This window comes from Nicotiana attenuata, unplaced genomic scaffold, assembly GCF_001879085.1.
Source record: "Nicotiana attenuata strain UT unplaced genomic scaffold, NIATTr2, whole genome shotgun sequence".
In the NCBI taxonomy this organism is placed as follows: domain Eukaryota; kingdom Viridiplantae; phylum Streptophyta; class Magnoliopsida; order Solanales; family Solanaceae; genus Nicotiana; species Nicotiana attenuata.
Genome location: NW_017672696.1, coordinates 23,823 through 46,031, shown reverse-complemented (window position 1 = coordinate 46,031; position 22,209 = coordinate 23,823). Strand labels below are relative to the sequence as shown.

The following is a 22,209-nucleotide window of genomic DNA, read 5'->3' as shown; positions in this document are numbered from 1 at the left end:
CGAATTAAAAGAAAACAGGAAAACTATGATAACTGAAAGGGGACTCCAGGGTCTGCGAACGCCGGCAGATCTACCTTGGGTCTCCTGTTGGACTGAAGGCAGCAATCCAACTCTAATAAACACGGTCCAGTACCAAAATCTGCACAGAAAGTGCAGGGTGCAGTATCAATACAACCGGCCCCATGTACTGGTAAGTGCCGAGCCTAACCTCGACGAATTAGTGACGAGGCTAGGACAGACACATATATAAACCTATGCAGTTAAGCAATATACGGGCATAATAACACATAATAGAAATTAAACACATATTAACAGGAGGGGAAAAACATGTTGAGGGGAGTACGAGATCATGAGAATAGAACAGTAAAGAAACACAGCAAAACAAGTGCACGGCATCACCCTTCGTGCTTTTACTCTCGTCCTCACCATAACAAAAAAAATGAATAATGATAGTGAATGTAAAATGGCACGGCATCACCTTTCGTGCTTTACACTCTTCCTTACATGATAATCAATATGCAATGACACGGCATCACCCTTCATGCTTACACTCTTCCTCATATGATAATAAATATGCAACAACACGGCATCACCCTTCGTGATTTACACTCTTCCTCACATGATAATAAATATGCAATGGCACGGTATCACCCTTCGTGCTTTACACTCTTCCTCATATGATAATAAATATGCAATGGAACGGCATCACCCTTCGTGCTTTACACTCTTCCTCACCCAAACAACAAAACAATAACAACGGCGCAATAGAGCCCCATATCAATATTTAGTTTTCCAACGTCAACCTCAACTTCGAGTCAATACTCATCAAATATCCAATTATAGTAAAACATGATAAAAATTGTTCAACATGAAGAATAACCAGTTTAAGCATGAACAATACGAATAAAGAATACAACAATCACAAGAATAAGACACACTCGCATGCTATGACCCGACAAAAACGTATAGGTACTCGTCACCTCACCTATACGTTATACTCAACAACCAAACACATAGCAAGTAGACAACAATGCCTAATACCTCAAGCTAAGGTTAGCCACAACACTTACCTCGCTACCACGGCCAAACTCAAAGCTCAAACACCGCTTTTCCCTTCTCAAGCCTCCGGATCATTAGAATCTAGCAAATTACCAACCAAACAATTCAATTTAAGCCTTAGGAACTACCCACGATTGAAAGAAATTTAAGTTAGGCCATTTTGGAAAAAGCCAACAAAAGTCAACACCCGGCTCGCTTGGTCCAAACCCGAAACTCGGACCAAAACCCGATTACCCATTCACCCCCGAGCCCGGATATACAATTGGTTTTGTGGTCCGACCTCAATTTGAGGTCTAAATCCCCAAATTTCGAAATTCCTAAGTTCTACCCAAAAATCCCCAATTCCACCATGAAAACCCTATATAACAAATTAGCTATTCATAATAGTATGCAAAACTACAATACTAGAATTCAATACCAATAATGAAAATAGAGGAAGAAAGAGGAAAAAAACGTGAAGTTGAATCTTTCTCCTTGCTACAAGCGTGTTCTTGCCTCCCTAAAGTCTTTTCTCTCTTCAAAGTAGTGTCTCTCCCTCAACATCACGTTTTAGGATGCATTTTAGTGACTAGGATTTGTATGAGCCAAATAATCCTTCTCCTATTTCGGTAGGAGAAGCTGGATTTTTTTTTGCTCTGGTCCCGGTCTAGCGAAGTGAACCTCGCTTCGCTGTCCGAGACTTTTCCGCGCAAGTTTGTTCCTACACATAAGAAACACGTAATGAGCATATTTTCACTTCAAAAGCGGTGTGAACTTCCACAACTCACACAAAAATTAATACATAAACTCACTCAAAACATGCACTTTTCACTATTTATCACTTGAGGAAGATTCACTAGCAGCAAGGAGGAAGATTCAACCACGAGTTTTTCTTTTCTTCTTCCTATATTCTATTGTTGGTTATGAATTTTAGTATTGTATTTTCACAAACTACTATGAGTAGCTAATTTATTATTTAGGGTTTTGATGGGACCTTTTATAGGATAAATTCTTGTTATGTTTTTATATAATTGAGCCGCTAGATTTCTCTACTTGTTCAACTACGTGTTTGTTGCTGTTGATTGAATGGCCATCAATTGATTGTGCCTATTTAGTGTGTTGCTTGGAAAAGAGTACATATTTAGGTAGTTGTTGAACAATATCACTCCTAACGTATGTGAGGGATCAATACGGAAGGTTTAAAGGTGAGATTAGGAATAACGAAGCCTTGGTGCGATCTTAGTGAGCGGTGCACTAGTGCCAGCTAGCGTAATTCGGAGGAATACGTTTATTAAATTGTGATAGTTGCTCGAAAGAGAATTACGACACCCGAAGTACTCACGGTCGATAAAGAATACTTAGGCGAAATTATAGAAGACTTAGCGGGAAGGATTTCGACAATTGGAAAAATCATAACTCTAGACCTCCTTAATCTTGTCTCCAACTCTTTGTCTTAGTTGGTAATTTTACTGCTTTCTAGTACTTGTTAGTTAATTAGTCAGAAATAAAATCTCAATCTTTATAATTTAGAAAACTGTTTAAACTTGTCTTCTTGGTGATAGCGAACAATTGTAGCTAAACCTTAGTGATGGGATTCGACTCCGAACTTTTACACCGAATTATATTTACAGCGACTGCTTATCCTTTTTAGGATTAGAGTTGGGCGTGATCAACAAGTATCAACAATCTACTTTTCCCTACATACATAAATTGTTCTAATATTTCCTCCATTACTCAACTATTCACCCAACCATTTAAAATTTAAAAAAAAAAAATCCAATGTACAAAGTATGTTGTGTTCATATAGGATTCGAAGAAGAACTGCATCGTAATGGGTGTGGTGCAGAGAATCTACCTAATGCAACTATTAACGATTGATTTCACTGCTCGATCATGTGAGTCAGTAACTAGATCACAAGAAAAAGTTAAAATTATAGGGAGAAAAAAATATTCCAATAACTTTTGTTCATTTGCTTAAGAAAACGTGTCAAGTGTACACAGCTAGTATTGAGACTGGCAAAGGTCATTCATATAGAGTATGGCAAAGGAAAAAAGCTACCTAAAGGGCAAAAGGTGTAAAAACCGTGTGAAAGCCTAATGGCAATTCCGTAGTTAAATGTATGATAGGCCCTATTTGTTTCTTATTATCTCTTTATATATGTATCTTATTTTTTGATGACGAGGAACGATACAATACATATCCACAGCACACAGCTAAAAGCCCCTGTATTTTTGCAAAATTTCCCTATTTCCCAGCTTCCTCCTCCTACCAAATAGCTTGCTTTCTTATCTCCAAAACTCCTTTTTTTTTTCTTTCTCAGTTTACTTTACAAACCCCAGTTTGTATCTTTGTTCACCCTTCAGTTTCTGCAATGGATGATCGCAAAGAGGTAAAGAATTTTTTTTTTCTGATTTTACTTCATTATTTTCTTGAAAATTCAGAGTTGGAAAACAGTTTCTTGGTTTTCTTTTAATGAAGTTCATCATATACTTTGATTCCTTTTTTGCATTGTCCACATGAACTAGACTATACCCTTTGCTAAAAAATGATTTTTAAAAGCCTTTTTTCCCTTATTTTTCTTAACTGTCTTGGTTTTTTGTGTACTTTTTTGGGAGTGTATGAATCTGAAGTCTAAACTTCTGCTTCTCTGTATCTTTGAATTTAGTGATGAGGCTCTCCCTTTTTTTTTTGGTTAAAGTGTTTGTCTTTTTTGAATCTTGAATGTATTAGACCAACTAGAAAATCATTGTGGTCAAGTTTATTCATCATGTGAACTAAAATATAATTTGGTAAAGATGTTGGGGTTAGAAAAAAATGGGGACTTAGTCAAAATTCTCAATTAGTTACTGGTGTCATGATCAACCTCAGCTGTGTAACTATTGTTTAAACTTTAAGATTAGTCAATCTTTTAGACTTTGAACTGTCACTGTTTGGCACAAGTAGTTTGAAAAATGTTAGGTCAGTGGAAGGCAAAAAATTGTGTACCTAACAGTTGATATCTTCCAGCTGGACCAGTCTATGCATTGCTATTTAAATTAATGTCTATAAATGTAACTCTGGTTATAGGAATGTGGTTACTTAATCAAAATTCTGCTGTCCCTTTTGTGGCAATAAATTATAATTATGAAGTTACTTCCTCTTAGATAAGCATCGTATATAGAAGATCTCAGTTAAGACTCAAGATTGTGTTTAAGTTAGTACTTTATTGTTGCATTTATGAGGAATGATCTTGGAGTTCTCTGGAATTTTACATGTTAATGATTTTTTTTTTCTTTTTGGCAATGTATAAAAATAAGTGGGGTTAGAGGACAGCCCGTTACACTAAGCTCCAGCTATGTGCGGGAAAGGGCCGGACCACAAAGGTCTATTATTATACGGCTGTTTCCACTGCTCGAACCCGTGACCTCCTTGTCACGTGGCAATAACTTTCCAGTTATGCTAATGTCAAGTGGGATTGACAAAAAATATTTTCTTGAACTTACTAACTTAAGAAACAATTAGGAGAATGATTGTTGATATGCAATTAATTAAGAATTTTTTCCATTAAACAGAAGACAGCACCATGGCTATCAGTGCCACAATTTGGAGACTGGGACCAAAAGGGTGTAATGCCAGATTACTCTATGGATTTCTCAAAGATAAGAGAGAATAGGAAACAGAACAAGAGGGATTTGTCAAGAGCAAGTCTTGGAAATGAGGAAGAGCTCATTTCCTCAACTAACAAAAATGCAAATACAGGCCATCATCACTCAGCCCACAGTGATGATCTCCATTTCCATCAAAACCACTCTCCAACTGTAAGTTCTTTGAATTGCCTGTCTTCTTTACCCTTGTACTTTCCTATTTTTGTTTAATATGGTATTGAATACATGGATCAGACAAGTAGTTGGCTGTTATTAATAAAAGAGTGTCACAAATAGTATTTAGTGGGATACATGTGGTGGGGCCATTGAGGGGAACAATGCTGACTAGCAGGTTGCATGCATTGACAACCTTACATTCTACTAATATAACTATAGTACATTTTCTAAAATAATAAACCAGCTCATGAGAACTTTCAGACAATGGAACAACAATTATTGTACGACCAAATATTTATTTATGTAATTCATCCTTTCTCTCTCTTTTTTTTTTTTTTTTTTTTACCTTTTCTTGAGCCGAAGGTCTATCGGAAATAACCTCTCTACCTTCACCAAGTAGGGTAAGGTCTGCGTTTTCTTTTTGATGCATTAGAAGTTCTAGACTTGCAAAATTGAAACCACTTGAACTTTTTAGTAGATACAAAAGGGAATAAAGCTTGTGTCTCTGGTGCGTTGGTTATGGTTAGGTGCCTGATTTTGTTCTAAGAGGTCAGAAGTTAAAACCTCAACTAGCACATATTTTGCCGAATGTCTACCGGAAACAGTCTTTCTACCTTCTTAAGGTAGGGCTAAGGTTTGTGTACACATTACCTTCCTCGGACCCCACCTGTGGGATTACACTGAGTTTGTTGTTGTTTGATCGAATGTGGTTCATATATTAAATGGTGGTTTAAATTGGGCACAAGTGCTGATCTCATGTGGTCCTTGGATAAGTGCCAAACTCACATGAAAAATATAAGCAAGTTGCAAGAAAGTGATGCTTGCCTTATTTGGTAAGCAACTTTTATTGCCCACAAAAATTCTTTGAGCAAGTATCTATCTTTATTTCTCAAAGGCACATGCAGTGGATGGACCCCTTGAAGAAAATTGAAATAAAAATTAAAACAAGAGAAATAAATAGATGGAAAAAAGTGTCTGGACAGAAAGATTGATATATTGCTGATTTAATGTCTCTTGAGTTGAAATATTTATCGGCAACAACCTCTCTATCTTCTTCAAGGTAGGGGTAAGGTCTGTTTTCCACATATATTAGTATGGTATTCTCATTATTGTGTTTTGAATTTTATTTGACAGACAAGAAGAAGCATCTTCAGCTACTTCAACTGCTGTGTGAAAGCTTGAAAGCTCATGAGATTGATTTCTGCATATTTTTCTAACTTCTTTGTAATGACGATGATAATGTGCCTATCGTGAATTTTATTCCCCCTAATGTTTTTGATGAAACGCTGCTGAGAAGTAGAAAGTATTGTGGCTTTTGATGATCAACTCCTTGTCAAGTATAGGAATTGTGAATGTTGATTGTGATTATAATTCTTTTGTCCTCTGTTTCTTTAGTACACCGATTTAAAAAAAAAAATCATTATTACAAGAAAAATAATATTACAATGATTTTGGAGTTTGTTCAAAATTTGGAAGTCGTTTTTCTTTAAAATTCTTTTGGAACAAATTAAAACGTAAAGGTTAAGTTGAAAATTTTCTCAAGCGCAAAAAGGAAAACAACAGTAAAGAAGAAGAGAAAAGCCTATGTCTCTAAAGTTCTTCAAAAACTGGGTATCAGTTAAATTTTTTTTTAAATGTAAATACAAATTCAATTGGTGGCGCAAATCTGAAAATTTTACCTTTTAAAACAAAACTTGGTTTCGGAACATGCTTTTAGTCTTTTTACAAATCAGAACGTAATGGTTAAATTGAAGATCTTCTCATTATTGGATGGATCCGAAGATTTTAACATTAAAAATTCATCAAGCTTTTCCTTTTTCTCTTTTTTGGAGCAGCTATTTTCTTGCCTCACTACGCTTGTCATACTCACACTAATAAATTTCACTTATTTTGAAATTCCCCTCATCGAATTATTCAAATGATAGTTTTACATGTTATGATATTTGTAAAAAGTAGACAGAAAGCGAGTATTTGCCAAAAGGAATTGATTTTCTATTTTATTGTTTTTTAAAATGGAGATGGTTCAGATTAACTCCTCCTTTCCATTTCTACATTGTTCAAGGAAATAAAAACTTGAAATCAAACACTCAAAAATAGGAGTTCTTACTTGTTTACCTTTTCTAAACGAGAGTATTGGAGCTGACCAATTCTAACGGTTATCCAAGATTTGGAAATCACAATTTTAGTCGTCGTTGATTTTTTGGATTTGCACAATGACAAGACCACCTTTTTGTTCTCTCTTTTTTGGTAACTGAACCAATATTTAAGGGGAAGAGCAAAGTCAACATAAACACAACATGCTTAGGGTCGTTGCTCAGATTAGTTATTCTGGTATTATTTTTTATCCACTATTTGGCATGTTGTATTAAAAAAGGCAATTACATAATTTCTAAGAAGAAGGTATAAGTTATCCCAACACTAATTATCCCACCTCCTACAAGGTATAAGTTATTGCGGCACTAATTTTAATCCCGGGATAACTTATAACAGCTTTGCTAACCAAACAAAGTATTAAGGTGGTATTAAAATTTTATACCAGCACTATATCTACTTATACCACATACCAAACGACCCCTTAGTGTATGAGAAACACACTTGGATAATTTTATCGTCTCAAAAGATTAATTTAAATGCGATGTGACCATTCTCATGATTTTCCTTCTTCCCTAGGTGAGTTCTTTAAGTGTTGTCATTTAAAGTTAAGGTCAAAAATTAAACAAATAGGCAAATTAAAACTCATTACATTTGGTTGATTGTTGAGATCCGGTTGTAGTGTGTGCTCAGATCTCCTCTCCACTCCGAAACGGTGACCTGCTCTTAAATATGAGCCTTCTACCACCTTTATAAACAAAAAATATAACTCCTTTAATTAGAGAAACAATTAGGTAATTCTTTTATGACTGAGTAATCTCACGGATCAGTGACGCATGGTTCAAATTTTGGTGGATAAATGAGCCTGTCCCTCCAGCATTCACTTAAATACACGAGATTTGAACCCGTGATGTGGGCCTAATTTTGACAAATAATGCAGTTACTGCTGACTGACTGGTTTTTTATGCTAGACCCTTAAAATTAACAAAGTTAACCTTCATAAAGTGAAAGTCATATATTAAATGGAAGTAGTATTGGGCAGGTTTGGAAGTCATAATGAATTCTGGCGCATTCAAATCTTGTAAATATTTACTTACCTGCATATTCTGAAAAATCTGACGAAAGTTTAATACAGGTTGCATCAAATTAGATGGGAGCCAAACTAGAGATTTGGAAACTCCTATTCCTAGATTCTTGTTTCGGCACGTGGAAAGCCCTGGTTTACGTAACGGAGATTTGACAACAGATTCAACGTAAAATCATCAAAAACACTAAAAGTTCTCATGGAAAATTTTAGCTCCAGTTGGAGGCAACAATGCATATCAAACAAACAAAAATTTTGCAGTTTCAATTACCACTAACTGCTAACTCGCGCAGGCTTTAGATGATACAGAGACGATTGGCCAGTATGTGCGCAGATTCACCATATAGCTTGTCCGTGACAACATGCACAACAAGATTTACTTTGTTCAAACTAGATCTACCTACCGGAAAAAGGACAACTAAACCAAGGGATGCAATCTAGGACAAACCTCAACATGCGATGAGACCCTTTAGTGCTAGAAATCTGCATCAACTGCAGCGTTCAAAGTACAAGTTCTGCAATCACACCTTCTTGATGATTTGGACGACGTCTTCATCTTCTAGTTCATGTTCCTGGTACAGAACAAAGTGTAAAGAACAGCATTCTAATTGCAGAAAATCTAGGAAGGGACAAGCGACAAAGAAACCAGTGGATAAAATGTAATACACGCAGTTCAGAGTACTTACCCTGCCCACCCTCTGAGGTTTGTGTTTTGCACTTGAACCCCAAACCAGCGCACTGCAGCACCCAAGGCACATGATTGTTAAGAAGACAGAAAATATCACATCATACCAAACCTAAATGTTAACATTCTATGACAAACTATATGAAATCAAATGATGTGAGTCAATGGAAAAAGGTCCTCAAAGACAGCATTATGATCATGCAAGTTATCATAATCGCCTTAGTTCAAATGCTGATTTACCAAGTGAGGGGCAATGATAATAAAAGCTTCGACCCAATGGACCAGGAAAGCATAGAAAATCTATTTTAAAACACCACAACAACTACGCTTCAATACGAAGCAAGTTAGCATCGGCAAAGGCTATTTTAGGACTCGTGACTGTAATCCTATCTGATTTGACCTTCATCAAATTATTTCTTTATCTGAAAATAGACTTGAAGGGATAACAATTATGCTTCATCAATCTTTTGACAGATAGACTTCCTGTTTCTCACCATTAAACAAAACCAAACACGAAAAAGAAGGGGGGAAATGGAAATCAGAGTTTTACTGCCACAAATCCCACAAGCTCAATAAGCATTTGACTAGCAGTGGGTGTGATTTTTAGTATGGTGAAGGTTTGTACAGTCCTAACAATTTATGAGTTTTCCAGTAACTAGCTCAAGAAGCATTTGAATTTTTTGAAGAATGTCAAGGAATCTGTCTGGAGTTTGCAGTATCCTGCTCCTTTAGAGTTTCAGAAAATTGCTGGAAACCTCATACCCCACCGGCCCACTCCCTCCCCCCAGCGATGCCCCGTTCTCCTTTCCTTTGCCATATTCAGGCCACAGGAGAGAAGGTCCTTGTCGAAGTATGCACCATTGTCCCTTGACGCACTTCCAATGCCCTCCTCATGTCTCCCTTGGAAATCCCTTTTCCCTTACTTTGTAAAGAAGAATACCATACTTCCAAAAATTGCCATACGTAAACTCATCCTCTTGACAACACATGTGAAGGGTACTTCTAACATCAATATAAGAAAAGTGTAAAAGAAGAACTGTTGAAAGGAACATACTATTTGAATTGTTTAACCATATCCTTGTGGATTCTGTCACAGAAGTCCTCCACTGTCCTCCTCTTTGATGATAGAATTACTGGGTCCTCATAGTCTGGATTCATTCCCTTCGGTTTGGTGTATATACGGGTTAGACTGAGATATTCCCAAATCTTCTCCAGCAAGCCATCAAGATTCCATTCCAAATGAGCACTGCAGGAAATCATATAAAAAGCATTTATGATAAGATTGATATATTCTTAAGTGAAGAGAAGACATGAACTTAAAATGATTCCAGCAACTTCATTTCTCAGAGAATAAGGCAACGAGAAAACACAACAGAGAACCAAAATGGAAGCATAGATGATGAAAGACAGCACTACAGCGATTAACGAAATTTATCAGGCTTGAATTGAGTGTAACAACAACAAAAACAAGAAGCCCAGTAATTTCCCACAAGTGGGGTCTGGGGAGGGTAAGATATAAGCAACCTTAACCCCACCCTAGAAGGATAGAGAGGTTGTTTCCGATAGACCCTCGGCTGGAGAACGGATGACAAAAGTAATGGCGACAAGAAGGAATGAGTGTAACTTGTAAAACTGTATAATAAGAGCTTCTTATATGAGAGTCTTAGTTAGATCCAGTATGGGCGTAGTCATTCTCTACTACAAAATGTAAGTACTACTCTACTAGAAAAAACAAAAAACATGCTCGGTTATTATCTTACTAAAGTTCAAAGAATCTACATATGTTGTGAGTCTAGAAATATTATGAGATATAATTCCATTAATCCTTCTGAATTCCGACGATGTGATGACAGGAAACCTCACAGAGAAGTAAATGTCACCCCCCCCCCCCCCAAAAAAAAGGTGGTTGTGAACCACAAGCAGGAAATGCATAGAACATTCATATCAATCCATAACTTTTGTAAGAGATCCTTAACCCTGAACTCATGAAGTTCAAGCGCCAAGCCTACGCCATGTGATGGAGCCAATCCAATCGTCCAAAAAGATCGAGCCAGCTAACACCTACTTGCCTCTTTACTGGATGGTCACAGTTGAATCAATGTTTAGTAGAACAACTAGTTTAACTGCACACATTACTTCAATAATGCTTTTTCTTATCGGCTACTTATCATATGATGTTTGCCAACCAAACGAAATCTAGGTCTGACCTTACTGGAAATATCAAAAGAAAAAATATTGACTTGAATAGGGTCAAGGGTCAACTACAACGAGAAGAACAATGTGCCACTCAAATGATGAATGGAGGGAATAAAGGGGCATACACAGCGCTAATCGAGATTTTACCGAGATCGCGGAGTCTAATGTATGTTCATCATCAAGAGTCTCAAGCTATATTGAAGAAGTGCATATATTTTATACACTTTATCGAAGTATTAAGAAGTGCACATTTCTATTAGGCTTTCACCAATTTTTGTCACGGGTTCCTATATGTTGTTATCCATGAAGCTTTTATTTACCGAAATCTGTAAATGCTAGATGAAAAGAAAAAAATGAAACTTAAAATAACGGATAACTACCTGATCGGACAATAGTGTGGAAGTTTATCCAGAATCTCCAGCTCTTCCATTGTGATTTGATCAATTTTGTTCACAACATAGATGCAAGGCGTATATACTCTACTGCCTTCAATGACATCAATAAGGTCATCAGCAGTTGCATCATATCTAAGATGAACATCAGCATTATGTATTCTGTATTCGCTGCATATGGCTTTTACGGTGTCGAGGTCCAAATGAGTATTGGTCACTGTTGATGTTAAATTGATCCCACCCTTCTCTTTCTTCCTGAATGTCAGATTAGGTGGTTCCTTGTTCAACCTAATAAAGGGAAGAGCACCAAGAATCATGAATCAATAGGGGGGAAGGAAAAGCAGATTACACAAGGGGAACGCAAACATTCCAACAGTCTATTACCTAATACCAAATCCCTCAAGCTCTTTCTCGATGAGACGTTTGTGAGTAATTGGTTTTATTGCATCAAGAACAATAAGTATACAATTGCATGTCCTTGCAGTACTGATAACCTGTATTTGTCATCAATCACAAGATAAGTGATATTAAGCCCACCAACTACATCTTAATAAAACAAGAAATGAAGGTTGAAGACTCTCAAGGTTTTATGTCATACACCAATAATCACGAGCACACGGCAATTCATTTATACCTATTTATAAAAGTAAAGAGGATGGGGGACAGAAATTTGAGGGAATGTGACTATTGTTGGCCGTGATATGGTGCATTTAGTTGGCATGCAACACCAGATCATCCTCTTTCTTTGTGTAGTTCTACAATAGCTATCATGTCTTCAATTTCGCCAAAATATTCAGGTCCTTCCTTAGCATAGCTATTCATTGAAGGTACAGTTAGGAAGGGGAAATGGCCAATGTAAAGCTGGATGTAACTGTTGGTTTATCAAGAAGTGGGTATATTTGCTTTGAGAGGTGTGCTTTAGTGGTTCCATATACTTCATTCCAATTTTTTATAATTTCATCCCATCTTATTCCAAACTATTTGGCATTTTTTTATTGGAGAAGAAGTTTAAGAAAGAAAGAATTTGATGCATAAGCTTAATATGTAAGAAGTACCAAAACTAACCTTTGACGTTTGTTTTTATATTCAATGGGGCCTACAACAACTCATGTTAATGGTGAATTAGGAATGTAAAAGTTAAATAGTTTCTACATAACTAGATATAGCATAGTTTACTCATTTTGCGACCAAAAAAGGAAAGAGTTGAGCAAATTAGAATGGAGAGCGTATGCAATGTGGAGAAAATACACAGATTCCTGATTGAAGAGAATTCATTTCAGATACCATTTTCTTGGGTTTTAAATGGATCTACTTGTTGTCTTGGATACAGATTCCTTATAAACTAAATCTCTGTTTTCTTATGAAAAAATATATGGTGCTAAAGAAATAATGAGATAGCTAAGAAGCAAAGACAACACTTTACCTGCCTTCCTCTACCTTTTCCATCCTTGGCACCCTCAATAATTCCTGGGAGATCCAACAACTACCAAACAAATTCGGAAAAGGGATGAGCAAGAGAGTTTTATATTAAGCAAAATTACAGAATTAAACATTATGATTTTTTTTTTATAAGTAGAATTAAACATTATGATGCTTGTGAGATGGATAATCCATAAGATGTCAACCACACACATTAAAGAAAAAGAATAAATAAAGATATCAAGAGTAAAAGCTAAGTAGTCTTTCACTGTTCACCATGTGTCCTTATATACAATAAAGTAGATAAAAGAGTTTCGTGAAGTAGGAAAACTAAGTAATACTTCACTGCCTGGCACCTGCAAGGCTGCAACTTTAGTTTTATTTACATCCTCCCAATTACAGGTATCTTTTGTGCGGACTAATGCTTATTTTACTGCTTGCATGGTGAATAACACACCTTTGCCACCAGGCAGGAGCTCTCTCTTAACATGTACAATTAAAAGAAAAGATAAAGGGGGAAATGACGAATGGAAGTTAATGTTGGGTTAATTTTGGGCAAACGGATCAATTCAGCCTTGAGGAGCCCAATGCTATGAATAGATACCCTTTTTTAAAAAAGAAATCAAATTTATTAGAAGATGGTACATAACACCTCACAACTTAATCACCACTTGACAGCCAAAACCAAAGGGCAGCCACATGCACAAAACATCTCGCGTTTATGCAGGGTCTGGGCAAGGCAGCCTACCCAAAGTTTTCCAATAGAATGGTTTCTTACACTGAAAGCATTTTATGTCATTCATTCCACATCCACTTATCTTTGACCATTTTCCTTCTCGAGGAAAGAGCTTCAACATTCGGGCCAGCTTAGCTCACTTGGCTCCAACTATGATATACATTAAAGGGGTGTTTGGTTTACCTCACTAATAGAAATAATCTCAATACAAAATTCTGCTAAGTTAATATCATGTTTGGTTGATTGTAAAAGAAAAGATAAATGCCACATAACTCTATAAAGCAGTTGGTTGGCCTTATTATATTCTGCATTGTTAATACATGCATAAGTTATGGGGTGTGCACAACCAGGCTCAGACACCACGCTTATCAAAAAGATACATGCATAATTTATGTGAAAATATATATGTTAATTTATGCAGAATAGAATGTAGAATAAGAATTCATGTATTAGCCATACATGGATAAGAGTACAACAACAACATACTCAATGTATTCCCACAAATGGGGTTTAGGGGGTAGTCTGTACGCAACCTTACCCCTACCTGGAGCAGGTAGGGAGGCTATTTCCGATAGACCGTCCAAGGCACGCATAATCACAACAGTAAGAAAAAGCAATATAGTAGTGAAAAAGTCATGAAAAGAAGCAGTAACAACAACAAGATAGCAACAAAACCAACGTAGAAGCAACATCAGGTAGTAATAGAAATCTAAGAATAAGACAAAACGAGAATAATACCAAAACTACTGGTATGGAAAGGAAGCACGCTCTACACCCTACTAACATTCCACCCTAATTATCGACCTCCACAACCTCCTATCAAGGTCATGTACTCGGTAAGCTGAAGATGTGCCATGTCCTGCATAATCACCTCTCCTCGATACTTCTTCGGCCTTCCTCTACCTCTCCTAAAGTAACTAAGAGTAACTAAGATGTGCCATGTCCTGCCTAATCACCTCTCCCTTATACTTTTTCGGCCTTCCTCTACCTCACCTAAAGTAACTAAAGTTATCTATCCCTACATTACTATTCACGGTATAAAAACTCAATTTATTGTAATCTCTACATAACTAGTCCGTGAAGAAATGACCAATAAGAGTACATTAAAGGCTCTTCCAGAAAAGGGATTTTCGGCTTCATCAGTGCTTCACACTAATGGGGAAGAATGCTCTCGTAATAAGGCAAGCCACGAATAAAATAGCAAGCAGTGGAGGTTCTTCTAGACAAAACTATACTGATACTCACCCTAGAAAGAATAGCAATAATTGCTTCTACATTAAAAAAGGAAACACAGTCACAACATTTAGCAAGTGATTCTAACATATAAGAGAAAACAATATACAGATGAAACCACAACTCTTTATTCTTGTACTTTTTTTCGGATAAGTGAAACCACATCTTATACCTAGTATAAACATATTCATAATTTAAACATACTCTTCCTTAAAGCTGAGAAAAGGTACACTTCAAGAGACCAACAAGTTAGATAACCTTTTTTATAAGGTAATCAACAAGTCAGATAACTGCCTTCCATAGTTCAGAGTTCACGCCTCCTCTGATTATCTGGATTATATAATTGAAGCTAAGACATTTACAGAAACAACCAGTGGCTAATAAAACCTAGAAGCACATTTCAAGGAAGAAAATCCTCCTTGAGAAAATCTCATTGCAGAGTAACTAGTACAAACTGTATTCAAATTCTCCTTATTTATTATTACAAAAATCTATTTTCAAATATTTCTGGACACAAGTGCGCAAAATTAGTATCTGTATCCAAATAGATCAATTCTTACTCTCATAAAAAAAATAAAAAAATAAAAAAAGCGGTAATCCTTTGAGTTGATAGTTTTATTTGCACAAGTAGCAAACTATAGTGTCTTCTAAAAAATCATGAAGGTTTATGATACCTGGATTTTAGCTCCTCGATACATGATGACACCAGGAATGCACGTTAAGGTGGTAAATTCATATGAAGCAACCTGTCAACCACAGAAGGGCTTGTTAGGAGAAGGCGTAATGAAACCGTCTTGCAACGTGAAGTCCCATCATGTTTTTCCTAGAAGTCAAGCCAACAAAACAGGTTATATTTGCTTGGACAGCCGATTGTAGTAGCAGAAATAACTCGTAATCAAAGGCAATTCACTACCTAGAAAAGAGTTGATTTTGCTTTGAAGATACGGATCTGATAATGATCAATAACTACCTATATATTTTCTTGCCACTACTTTTAAAGTACATTTGGTGGTCCCCAAAAAGTTAGAGCAGAAAAACAATCAACTCGAGAAATAACCGATTTGCTTATTTCTTGACCTACGAGAATCAAAATTAAATGATGAAGCCTTTTCTCCCCTTGAAAAGTAAATTTGTCTCTGATTGGCAGATCAAGTTAAACCTTGTGATAATAAATTAGATCTAACTTTCAAAATAGACAGCATAGTGAAAAGTAAAAACTCTTGCCCCCTTCCATCCATAAAAGAGGGAAAAAGGAAAGAGAAACAAAAATAATAGATAAGGGAAAATGTTATGTAAGAACAACAAACTGTGTTTCCAGAATACAAATCTGAGCAACTTGTACTACTATATTTTAAAGAGATTATAGCTAAGACAGCGCACGTATTCAAATTGACTAAGTTAAGCATTCAAATCGATCAAGTTAGGTACCCTGATTAGGAGACTGTTACATAACTATATTGCCACTTCACCTTCCCTACTCTGTGATAAACTCAAGAATAGACTCACCAACTACCAAATCACTAAGCAAGCTGTGGAATCACAATTTGACATTAAAAGAGTAACTTCCATGTGTAAATGTCCAACTTATATTCAACAAGTTCTATGTTTCGTGCGTAGATCCATCTTTTCAGACTCTAGTTCATGCCGATACTACTACAGTACAGCCCATGACAATGCTACTGTGGCGAAGAAGATCCACATCTACCAATTATATATTTGTAGGTAGGAAATTTATATATCTTTCATGACTCATCAGCACCACCTACTTTTAACAGCGTAACCTACCCACAAAGACTTCAAGCCAATTCTTTTCTGTTGAATGTTATTAGCCACAAAAGCTAAAAGGAAAGAAGAATTCAAGAAAGCATCTTTATGCATCTGTAGAGCTAAAGTATTTACTTCATTGCCCTCATGTTTCAACTATTCTAGAAGATTTCTCACTTTTTATTAAAATTTTCAGTTATGCTCCTTGCTCAAAGATTATATTTCCCAGACTTCATAGAAAAGACAAAAATTTCCTAAAAGAATTATATATGTTCCTTTTTTTACTCTTAAACATTCATTCTGGAGTTCCGTAAATCATTTAGGAAGAGTACAACTCCTTTTTTGAAGGATAAACTTCACTTTGCATCATTGTACTGCTTTCTCATCAATATAAAGTTCGTTACTCATATAAATCTTTTTCCTTCCAAAACCATATGAACTTTCAAACCACAAAATTTTGAAATTCTATCTGCCAAGTCTTATCCTCTTAAAGAGCATATGAGCCAGAGAGATCACACTCATCTCCTCTAAAAGGGGCTGACACAGAGTACAACTGTAAAAGGGGCACATTGAACAAATCTACAGCGTTCAGAAAAACTAAGTGTCGTTATATGGTAAACCCACCGACCACCACCCCCTCCACACCACGGGGCCAACCGTGGCTTTTCCACTTTTTCCCCTTGGTAAGTTGCACCTTGATCTCATGGTTCGAGCTGGAGGTCCCTTCCACTCGACCAACCCTCTTGTAAGAATTCAGCCAAATTTTAATTGGAATGTCATTTAAATATAGTTTACACATGCTTCTCGTAAGCTAATCTGATGCTTGATACTCTGACAAATATATCGGGTGGATATTTATTCATGGTACTGCCTCTACTACAAAAGAGTTGCCATCATTTCCTCATAATTATTCCATGAAAAAGCTGATCTTTCAACTGAAAAGGTTTCCGTAAGCTATTTGACACTTAAAATTCAAACTTCTAAAAAGCTAATACAAAACCCTTTTTCATAATTACAAAGATGACAAAATTTCACCTCTTATCGTACACTATTTTTTATAATGTAAATAATTATATTAATGATGGGGGAAAACCCGTATACAATCCGTATACTAAAAAAGTAAAGAACCTACACTGCAATATGGTTCTCTACAAAAGAAACTCAATCATCTCTATACACATATGGACCTCCTGGGTGAACCAAAAAGAAACTACAAACAAGAGACTGTTTTGCAGTTTTCTTATCTACACTTCTGTTAGTCGAAAGAGAATTCATGAACTAAGAGAATCAAAGTACTAGATAACGCACTTAGAAATCACTGGATGGTTACACACCTCAGAAAAAGTTCCAGTCAATTTGTTCAAGAGTGTCGACTTTCCAACTGAAGGAAAGCCCACTAAACCCACTCTTGCATCACCACTTTTTGTAACATCAAAACCTTCTCCAGCTCCACCACCACCTTTTGATGTAGGAGTAAGAAGCTCCCTTCGAAGTTTTGCCAGTTTTGCCTAGCCATGCATTGCATCACAAAAGTATTAGTTTGTAGTGAAAACTAATTATAAAATAAAATAGTCATAGCAAGTAATTATAATTTTTATGCATGTTAACATTTCAGAGATGAATGAGTGTGCGAAAATAAATACTTGTTTTTCCATGTTTACTGCACATATCTCTAACCAAAGCCTAATGCAGAAATTCTGATATTATACCAATTAGACTTTCGGAAAAGAAAAGAAATCGAGTTTTGGAGTTAGAGATGTGTTATTATGCTGTCAAACCACATCAACAGTTATAGACAACAAGATGTCCTGTGCTAATCTGAGAAGCTCTTGAAGCTCCCTTGGACAGTTTGCGGGTTTTGCCTAGCCATGCATTGCATCACAAGACAACTAGTTTGTAGTATGAAAAGCTAATTGTACTATAAAATAACCATAGCAAGTGAATATAGTAAAATCTCTTCGTATTGATGGTAAATTTACCTAGTTTTTTTAGCATGTTGCTATTTCAAAGATGAATGAGTGCGAGAATACTCGTTTTATCCCACGTTACTGCATCTATGACTAACAAAAAACTAATATCATAATTCTGATACTACACAAGTTGGAGTTTTGGAAAAGAAAAGAAATAGCAAGTTTTGGAGTTAAGAGATGTGTTATAATGATATCAAACCACAGTAACAGTTATATATAGGAAAACTATCCATGCTAATTCGAGCAGCTCTAAACAGAAAATGCCGCCAGTAATGGAAATGAAGTGAACAACAAGAAGTAGGTCAAGCAATTGGAGCCAAAGGGAGTATAGGATTAAAACATAATTCGATGACTTTCTATCACAGAAAGAGTAAGAGGGTGTTTGTCTAAGCTTATAAGCTGTTCAAACTAGCTTATAAGCACTTTTCGGCTTATCTAAGCGTTTGGTAAAGTTAATAGTGCTTATAAGCCAAGTGCTTATAAGTAAAAAATAAGCCAAAAGCCATAAGCTGGTCCACCCCCAGCTTATGAATTTTTAGCTTATAAGCACTTTAATTTTGACCAAGATTTTTACTATTTTATCCTTAAAATATTCCTTTTTAAAATAAAATTCCTACATCGATACTCACAGTCCCAAGTATTTTTTTCAACCTGAACCGGCCTCTTCAAGACTGCAATTCTCATTGACTATTTAAGATAAGCAAATTCTCTATTTCTTTGCATATTTATATCTATGTGATTGTGTATGAATCTTTGAACTGTATGTAACAAATGAGGGCATATCAAATTTTTGGTGTATTATTTTCTTAGTGTTGTGGTGATGAAGACGGTGTTTCTTTCTCTTCAAATATTTTGTCCTATTTTTATTTTTTACCGAGAAACTTTTGTCAATCTATTAATTATTATAACTTATGATTATATGCGTATCATAAAATAAATTATATTTATCATAAAAATTATCTTAGCTAAGCACAGTTGCATTTAAAATAAAATAACAAATAGAATATTTTGTATTTGAATCAATCTTGAATCTAAAATTTTAAAGAAATTATGTCCTTATAAGTGTAAACATTTCTAAGGTTATTTAAGTCATTTTAACAGAAAAAGAGTTTATCGGCACTTTCTTATCAAATACTGCAGCAACTTATCATCAATTTCAGCACTTGTACCCAAATGGAAAAGTTGCTTCAAATTAGCTAATCCAAACGGGCTCTAAATGGAAAAGTTGCTAATAAAGAGGAAAAGAATATTAGAATATATTTTCATAGTAAATGACAGAGGATGCATTATGTAATTCAAGAAGATAAGATCTAAACTAGCATTAAATTTGCGCACTATCTAAATATCTCCTTATATGTCTTAAAGAACCCAGGCGTTTGTAAAACAGATATTCTCATATCAACCAGCATCTAAACTAGAGAAAAAAACTAAAAGCATTGGAAGATTATATATGCACGGTATCTTGACAAACCTAGGGCATTTTTTTTTGGGGGGGGTTGGGGGGGGGGGGGGGGTTGCAATTTTTAGGACATAATATTTCAACCCGATAATTACATTTGGACAACAGAAAGACACTAGACCCATATTTACTAGCATCAACCTATAATATGACATTTTAACAGAAAGCATGATAAGCAAAAGAATAAATTAATTTTTTGGTAAGAAATTATTTTCCAGTTGTTGGTTATGTCTCGTGTATGGTTAAGAGTCTTGATTATTAAGCTGATTGTAGAAAAACAAACAAAGTCCAAATATAAATTTAGAGTGATGTAAGCTCATGACATGTAAACAAATCCAAGAATGTGAAAAATAATACTTCCCTTTGTCTACAATAATGAACATAAAACATAAGCAACCCAACCGCATATCAATGGCCTGACATAAATTTGTGTAACCTCAGAAATTAACCAATCAAATATTTGTGACTGTGCTACCTTTAACAAACCAAGATGATGAGCAGTAGCTTTGTTCTTTTGGGTCTTAGCCATCTGCAAGCAAAGAGACAATTTCTTACTTTCTAGTCATCAGTAATATCTATTTGGCATAAAGAAATAAAGGTGTCATATGGCCAAAGGCATAATTGAGTGAATACAAACTGAAAAAATAAATATCTAGAATATAATGAAAAGAGGTAATCAACTTAGTTTACTCTGCTTCTCTAATAGGTATGATTCAAATATATATAAGAAGAATCGAATAGATCTATTAATATGGATTTTTCCTCTTTGACTTTAGATGAATGAACATTGAAAGTTCCAGATCCACACAGCACGTTCAAAGTCTTAATTTTTTATTATATATAACAATTAACCAAAGCTAATGGTGGATCAAGAAAGCACTCACTAGAGCTGATTTTGTTTTCAAATTAGTTAGGATATAAGAGTGAGGGCAAATGGATTTAAATCTACGAGATATGTTAGGATAGCTCCATTTACGAGTGGACTTAAAAGGTCCAATACTTATTTCTCAGGTTTCAAAATTATTAGGTTTCAAAATTATTGGGTTTCACCAGGACACCTGAAACTTGATTCTCCATCATTTGATGACAGCCACTATGCTTTATGCAACATAATAAACTACCAATTTGGAAAATTATCTCGAGACGGGGTCAAACGAAGCAAAAACTCGCACTAAACCATATAAGTTTATCCAAACCTTGCTATTTAGTAAGTAATACTTATCAAATTATGGACTCAGAATGAGACTTCTTATGACGGTGGTGTCTAGACCAGTTTGCGTGCACCTCGACCTCAGATTATTCCACCTGGTACCTGCTACCTCCTACCAGCAAAATACCAGGTAACTTTGACTACCACAAATGGGAAGAAATCACCTAATTCTATTGAGATTTGAACCAAAGACCTCATAGTTCTACTTGGGACCCAGAATGATATCTTTCCCATTCCATTGCCATTTATTTCTGAAAATATTCCATTATAGAAAATCAAGTATATACTTGTCCTTTTGTTTAGGAAATATAACCATTATCCATTCCCGTTTAATTTTTCTCATTCTGTCTTTTCCATTTCTCGGTTAAAATTTCATTTATTTTTTATGCAAAAAGAATTAAGTTACTCATACAGCTATAAAAAAAGCTTGATACTCTACTCTGAAAATTAACTAATGCACAAAAAATCACCCTTTTTAAAATATCATAAAGCTCTATAACTAAAAATGTCAATTTTTTAAAATAATTAGCAGAAAACTGATACAGTAATAGCTAAAATTGAAATGATTAATTTCATTTAATCATCTGAGTAATATATTTTTTCCAATTTAAACGATATAAAATAATAAATCGAGTGTTTCTTTGATACCTCATCTTCGATGTCTTTGATTTTCTGCATAACGGTCGCCATGGTTTGGTGGATTCGAACTCTCTGGAAAGTTTCGACGGAAGAAAGGGGCAGAGAGAAGAGGGACTCTAAAGTTTAAAGACAGCGCTGAGAATTTAGGAGTTTTCCCGAGTGTGTGCTTTTGAGGTTTAGTGACGGAGAAAATGACAAAAATGATCCTTATATTTGGTGTAGATTTAAAATGGTCTCTTAATATGCTTTTGAGTAGTTCTGATCCCTTAAGTTTGTTAAAATGAACACTTTTGGTCTTCCTAAAAATTTCACTCCTTTCGAGTGATGCGACAAAGTTTGACTTGGTATAAAAACTTATGATTTTAAAAGCTAAAAACTTGTGGGATAATAACTTTTATATGATTATAAAAGTGTAATGATCTAAAATTTCACTTAGTCGTGATGACACATATCCCCAACATGCTAGGTAAAGTAAACAATAAAAAACATAAC

General features: G+C 35.4%; 2 protein-coding genes across 2 annotated transcripts; one reads left to right on the top strand and one right to left on the bottom strand.

Moving 5' to 3' along the window:
* The first annotated feature begins 3,206 nt into the window (after positions 1–3,206).
* LOC109214158 lies at positions 3,207–6,213 on the top strand. Its single transcript, XM_019378050.1, has 3 exons — positions 3,207–3,428; positions 4,591–4,836; positions 5,974–6,213. Exons 1-3 carry the CDS (start codon positions 3,411–3,413, stop codon positions 6,019–6,021), a joined length of 312 nt encoding a protein of 103 aa, XP_019233595.1. The 5' UTR covers positions 3,207–3,410; the 3' UTR covers positions 6,022–6,213.
* A 1,964-nt stretch (positions 6,214–8,177) lies between these two features.
* Positions 8,178–21,897, bottom strand: LOC109214157 (developmentally-regulated G-protein 3). The gene is made up of 10 exons (XM_019378049.1): positions 21,727–21,897; positions 20,344–20,397; positions 17,774–17,947; positions 15,350–15,421; positions 12,711–12,770; positions 11,672–11,781; positions 11,276–11,575; positions 9,754–9,945; positions 8,701–8,752; positions 8,178–8,586 (listed from the first exon to the last, which is right to left on the bottom strand). The coding sequence occupies exons 1-10, from the start codon at positions 21,766–21,768 to the stop codon at positions 8,536–8,538; spliced, it is 1,107 nt and encodes a 368-aa protein (XP_019233594.1). The 5' UTR covers positions 21,769–21,897; the 3' UTR covers positions 8,178–8,535.
* Positions 21,898–22,209: the final 312 nt, after the last annotated feature.

Bases quoted from the DNA above. Each gene is read 5' to 3' on its own strand.
- LOC109214158 (XM_019378050.1), top strand. The intron at 4,837-5,973 runs GTAAGTTCTTTG...TTTATTTGACAG, and splicing joins ATCAAAACCACTCTCCAACT to ACAAGAAGAAGCATCTTCAG.
- LOC109214157 (XM_019378049.1), bottom strand. From the start codon at position 21,768: ATGGCGACCGTTATGCAGAAAATCAAAGACATCGAAGATGAG. The intron at 11,782-12,710 runs GTAAAGTGTTGT...TGACAAATACAG, and splicing joins GAAAAGGTAGAGGAAGGCAG to GTTATCAGTACTGCAAGGAC. The intron at 8,587-8,700 runs GTAAGTACTCTG...GTTCTGTACCAG, and splicing joins AACCTCAGAGGGTGGGCAGG to GAACATGAACTAGAAGATGA.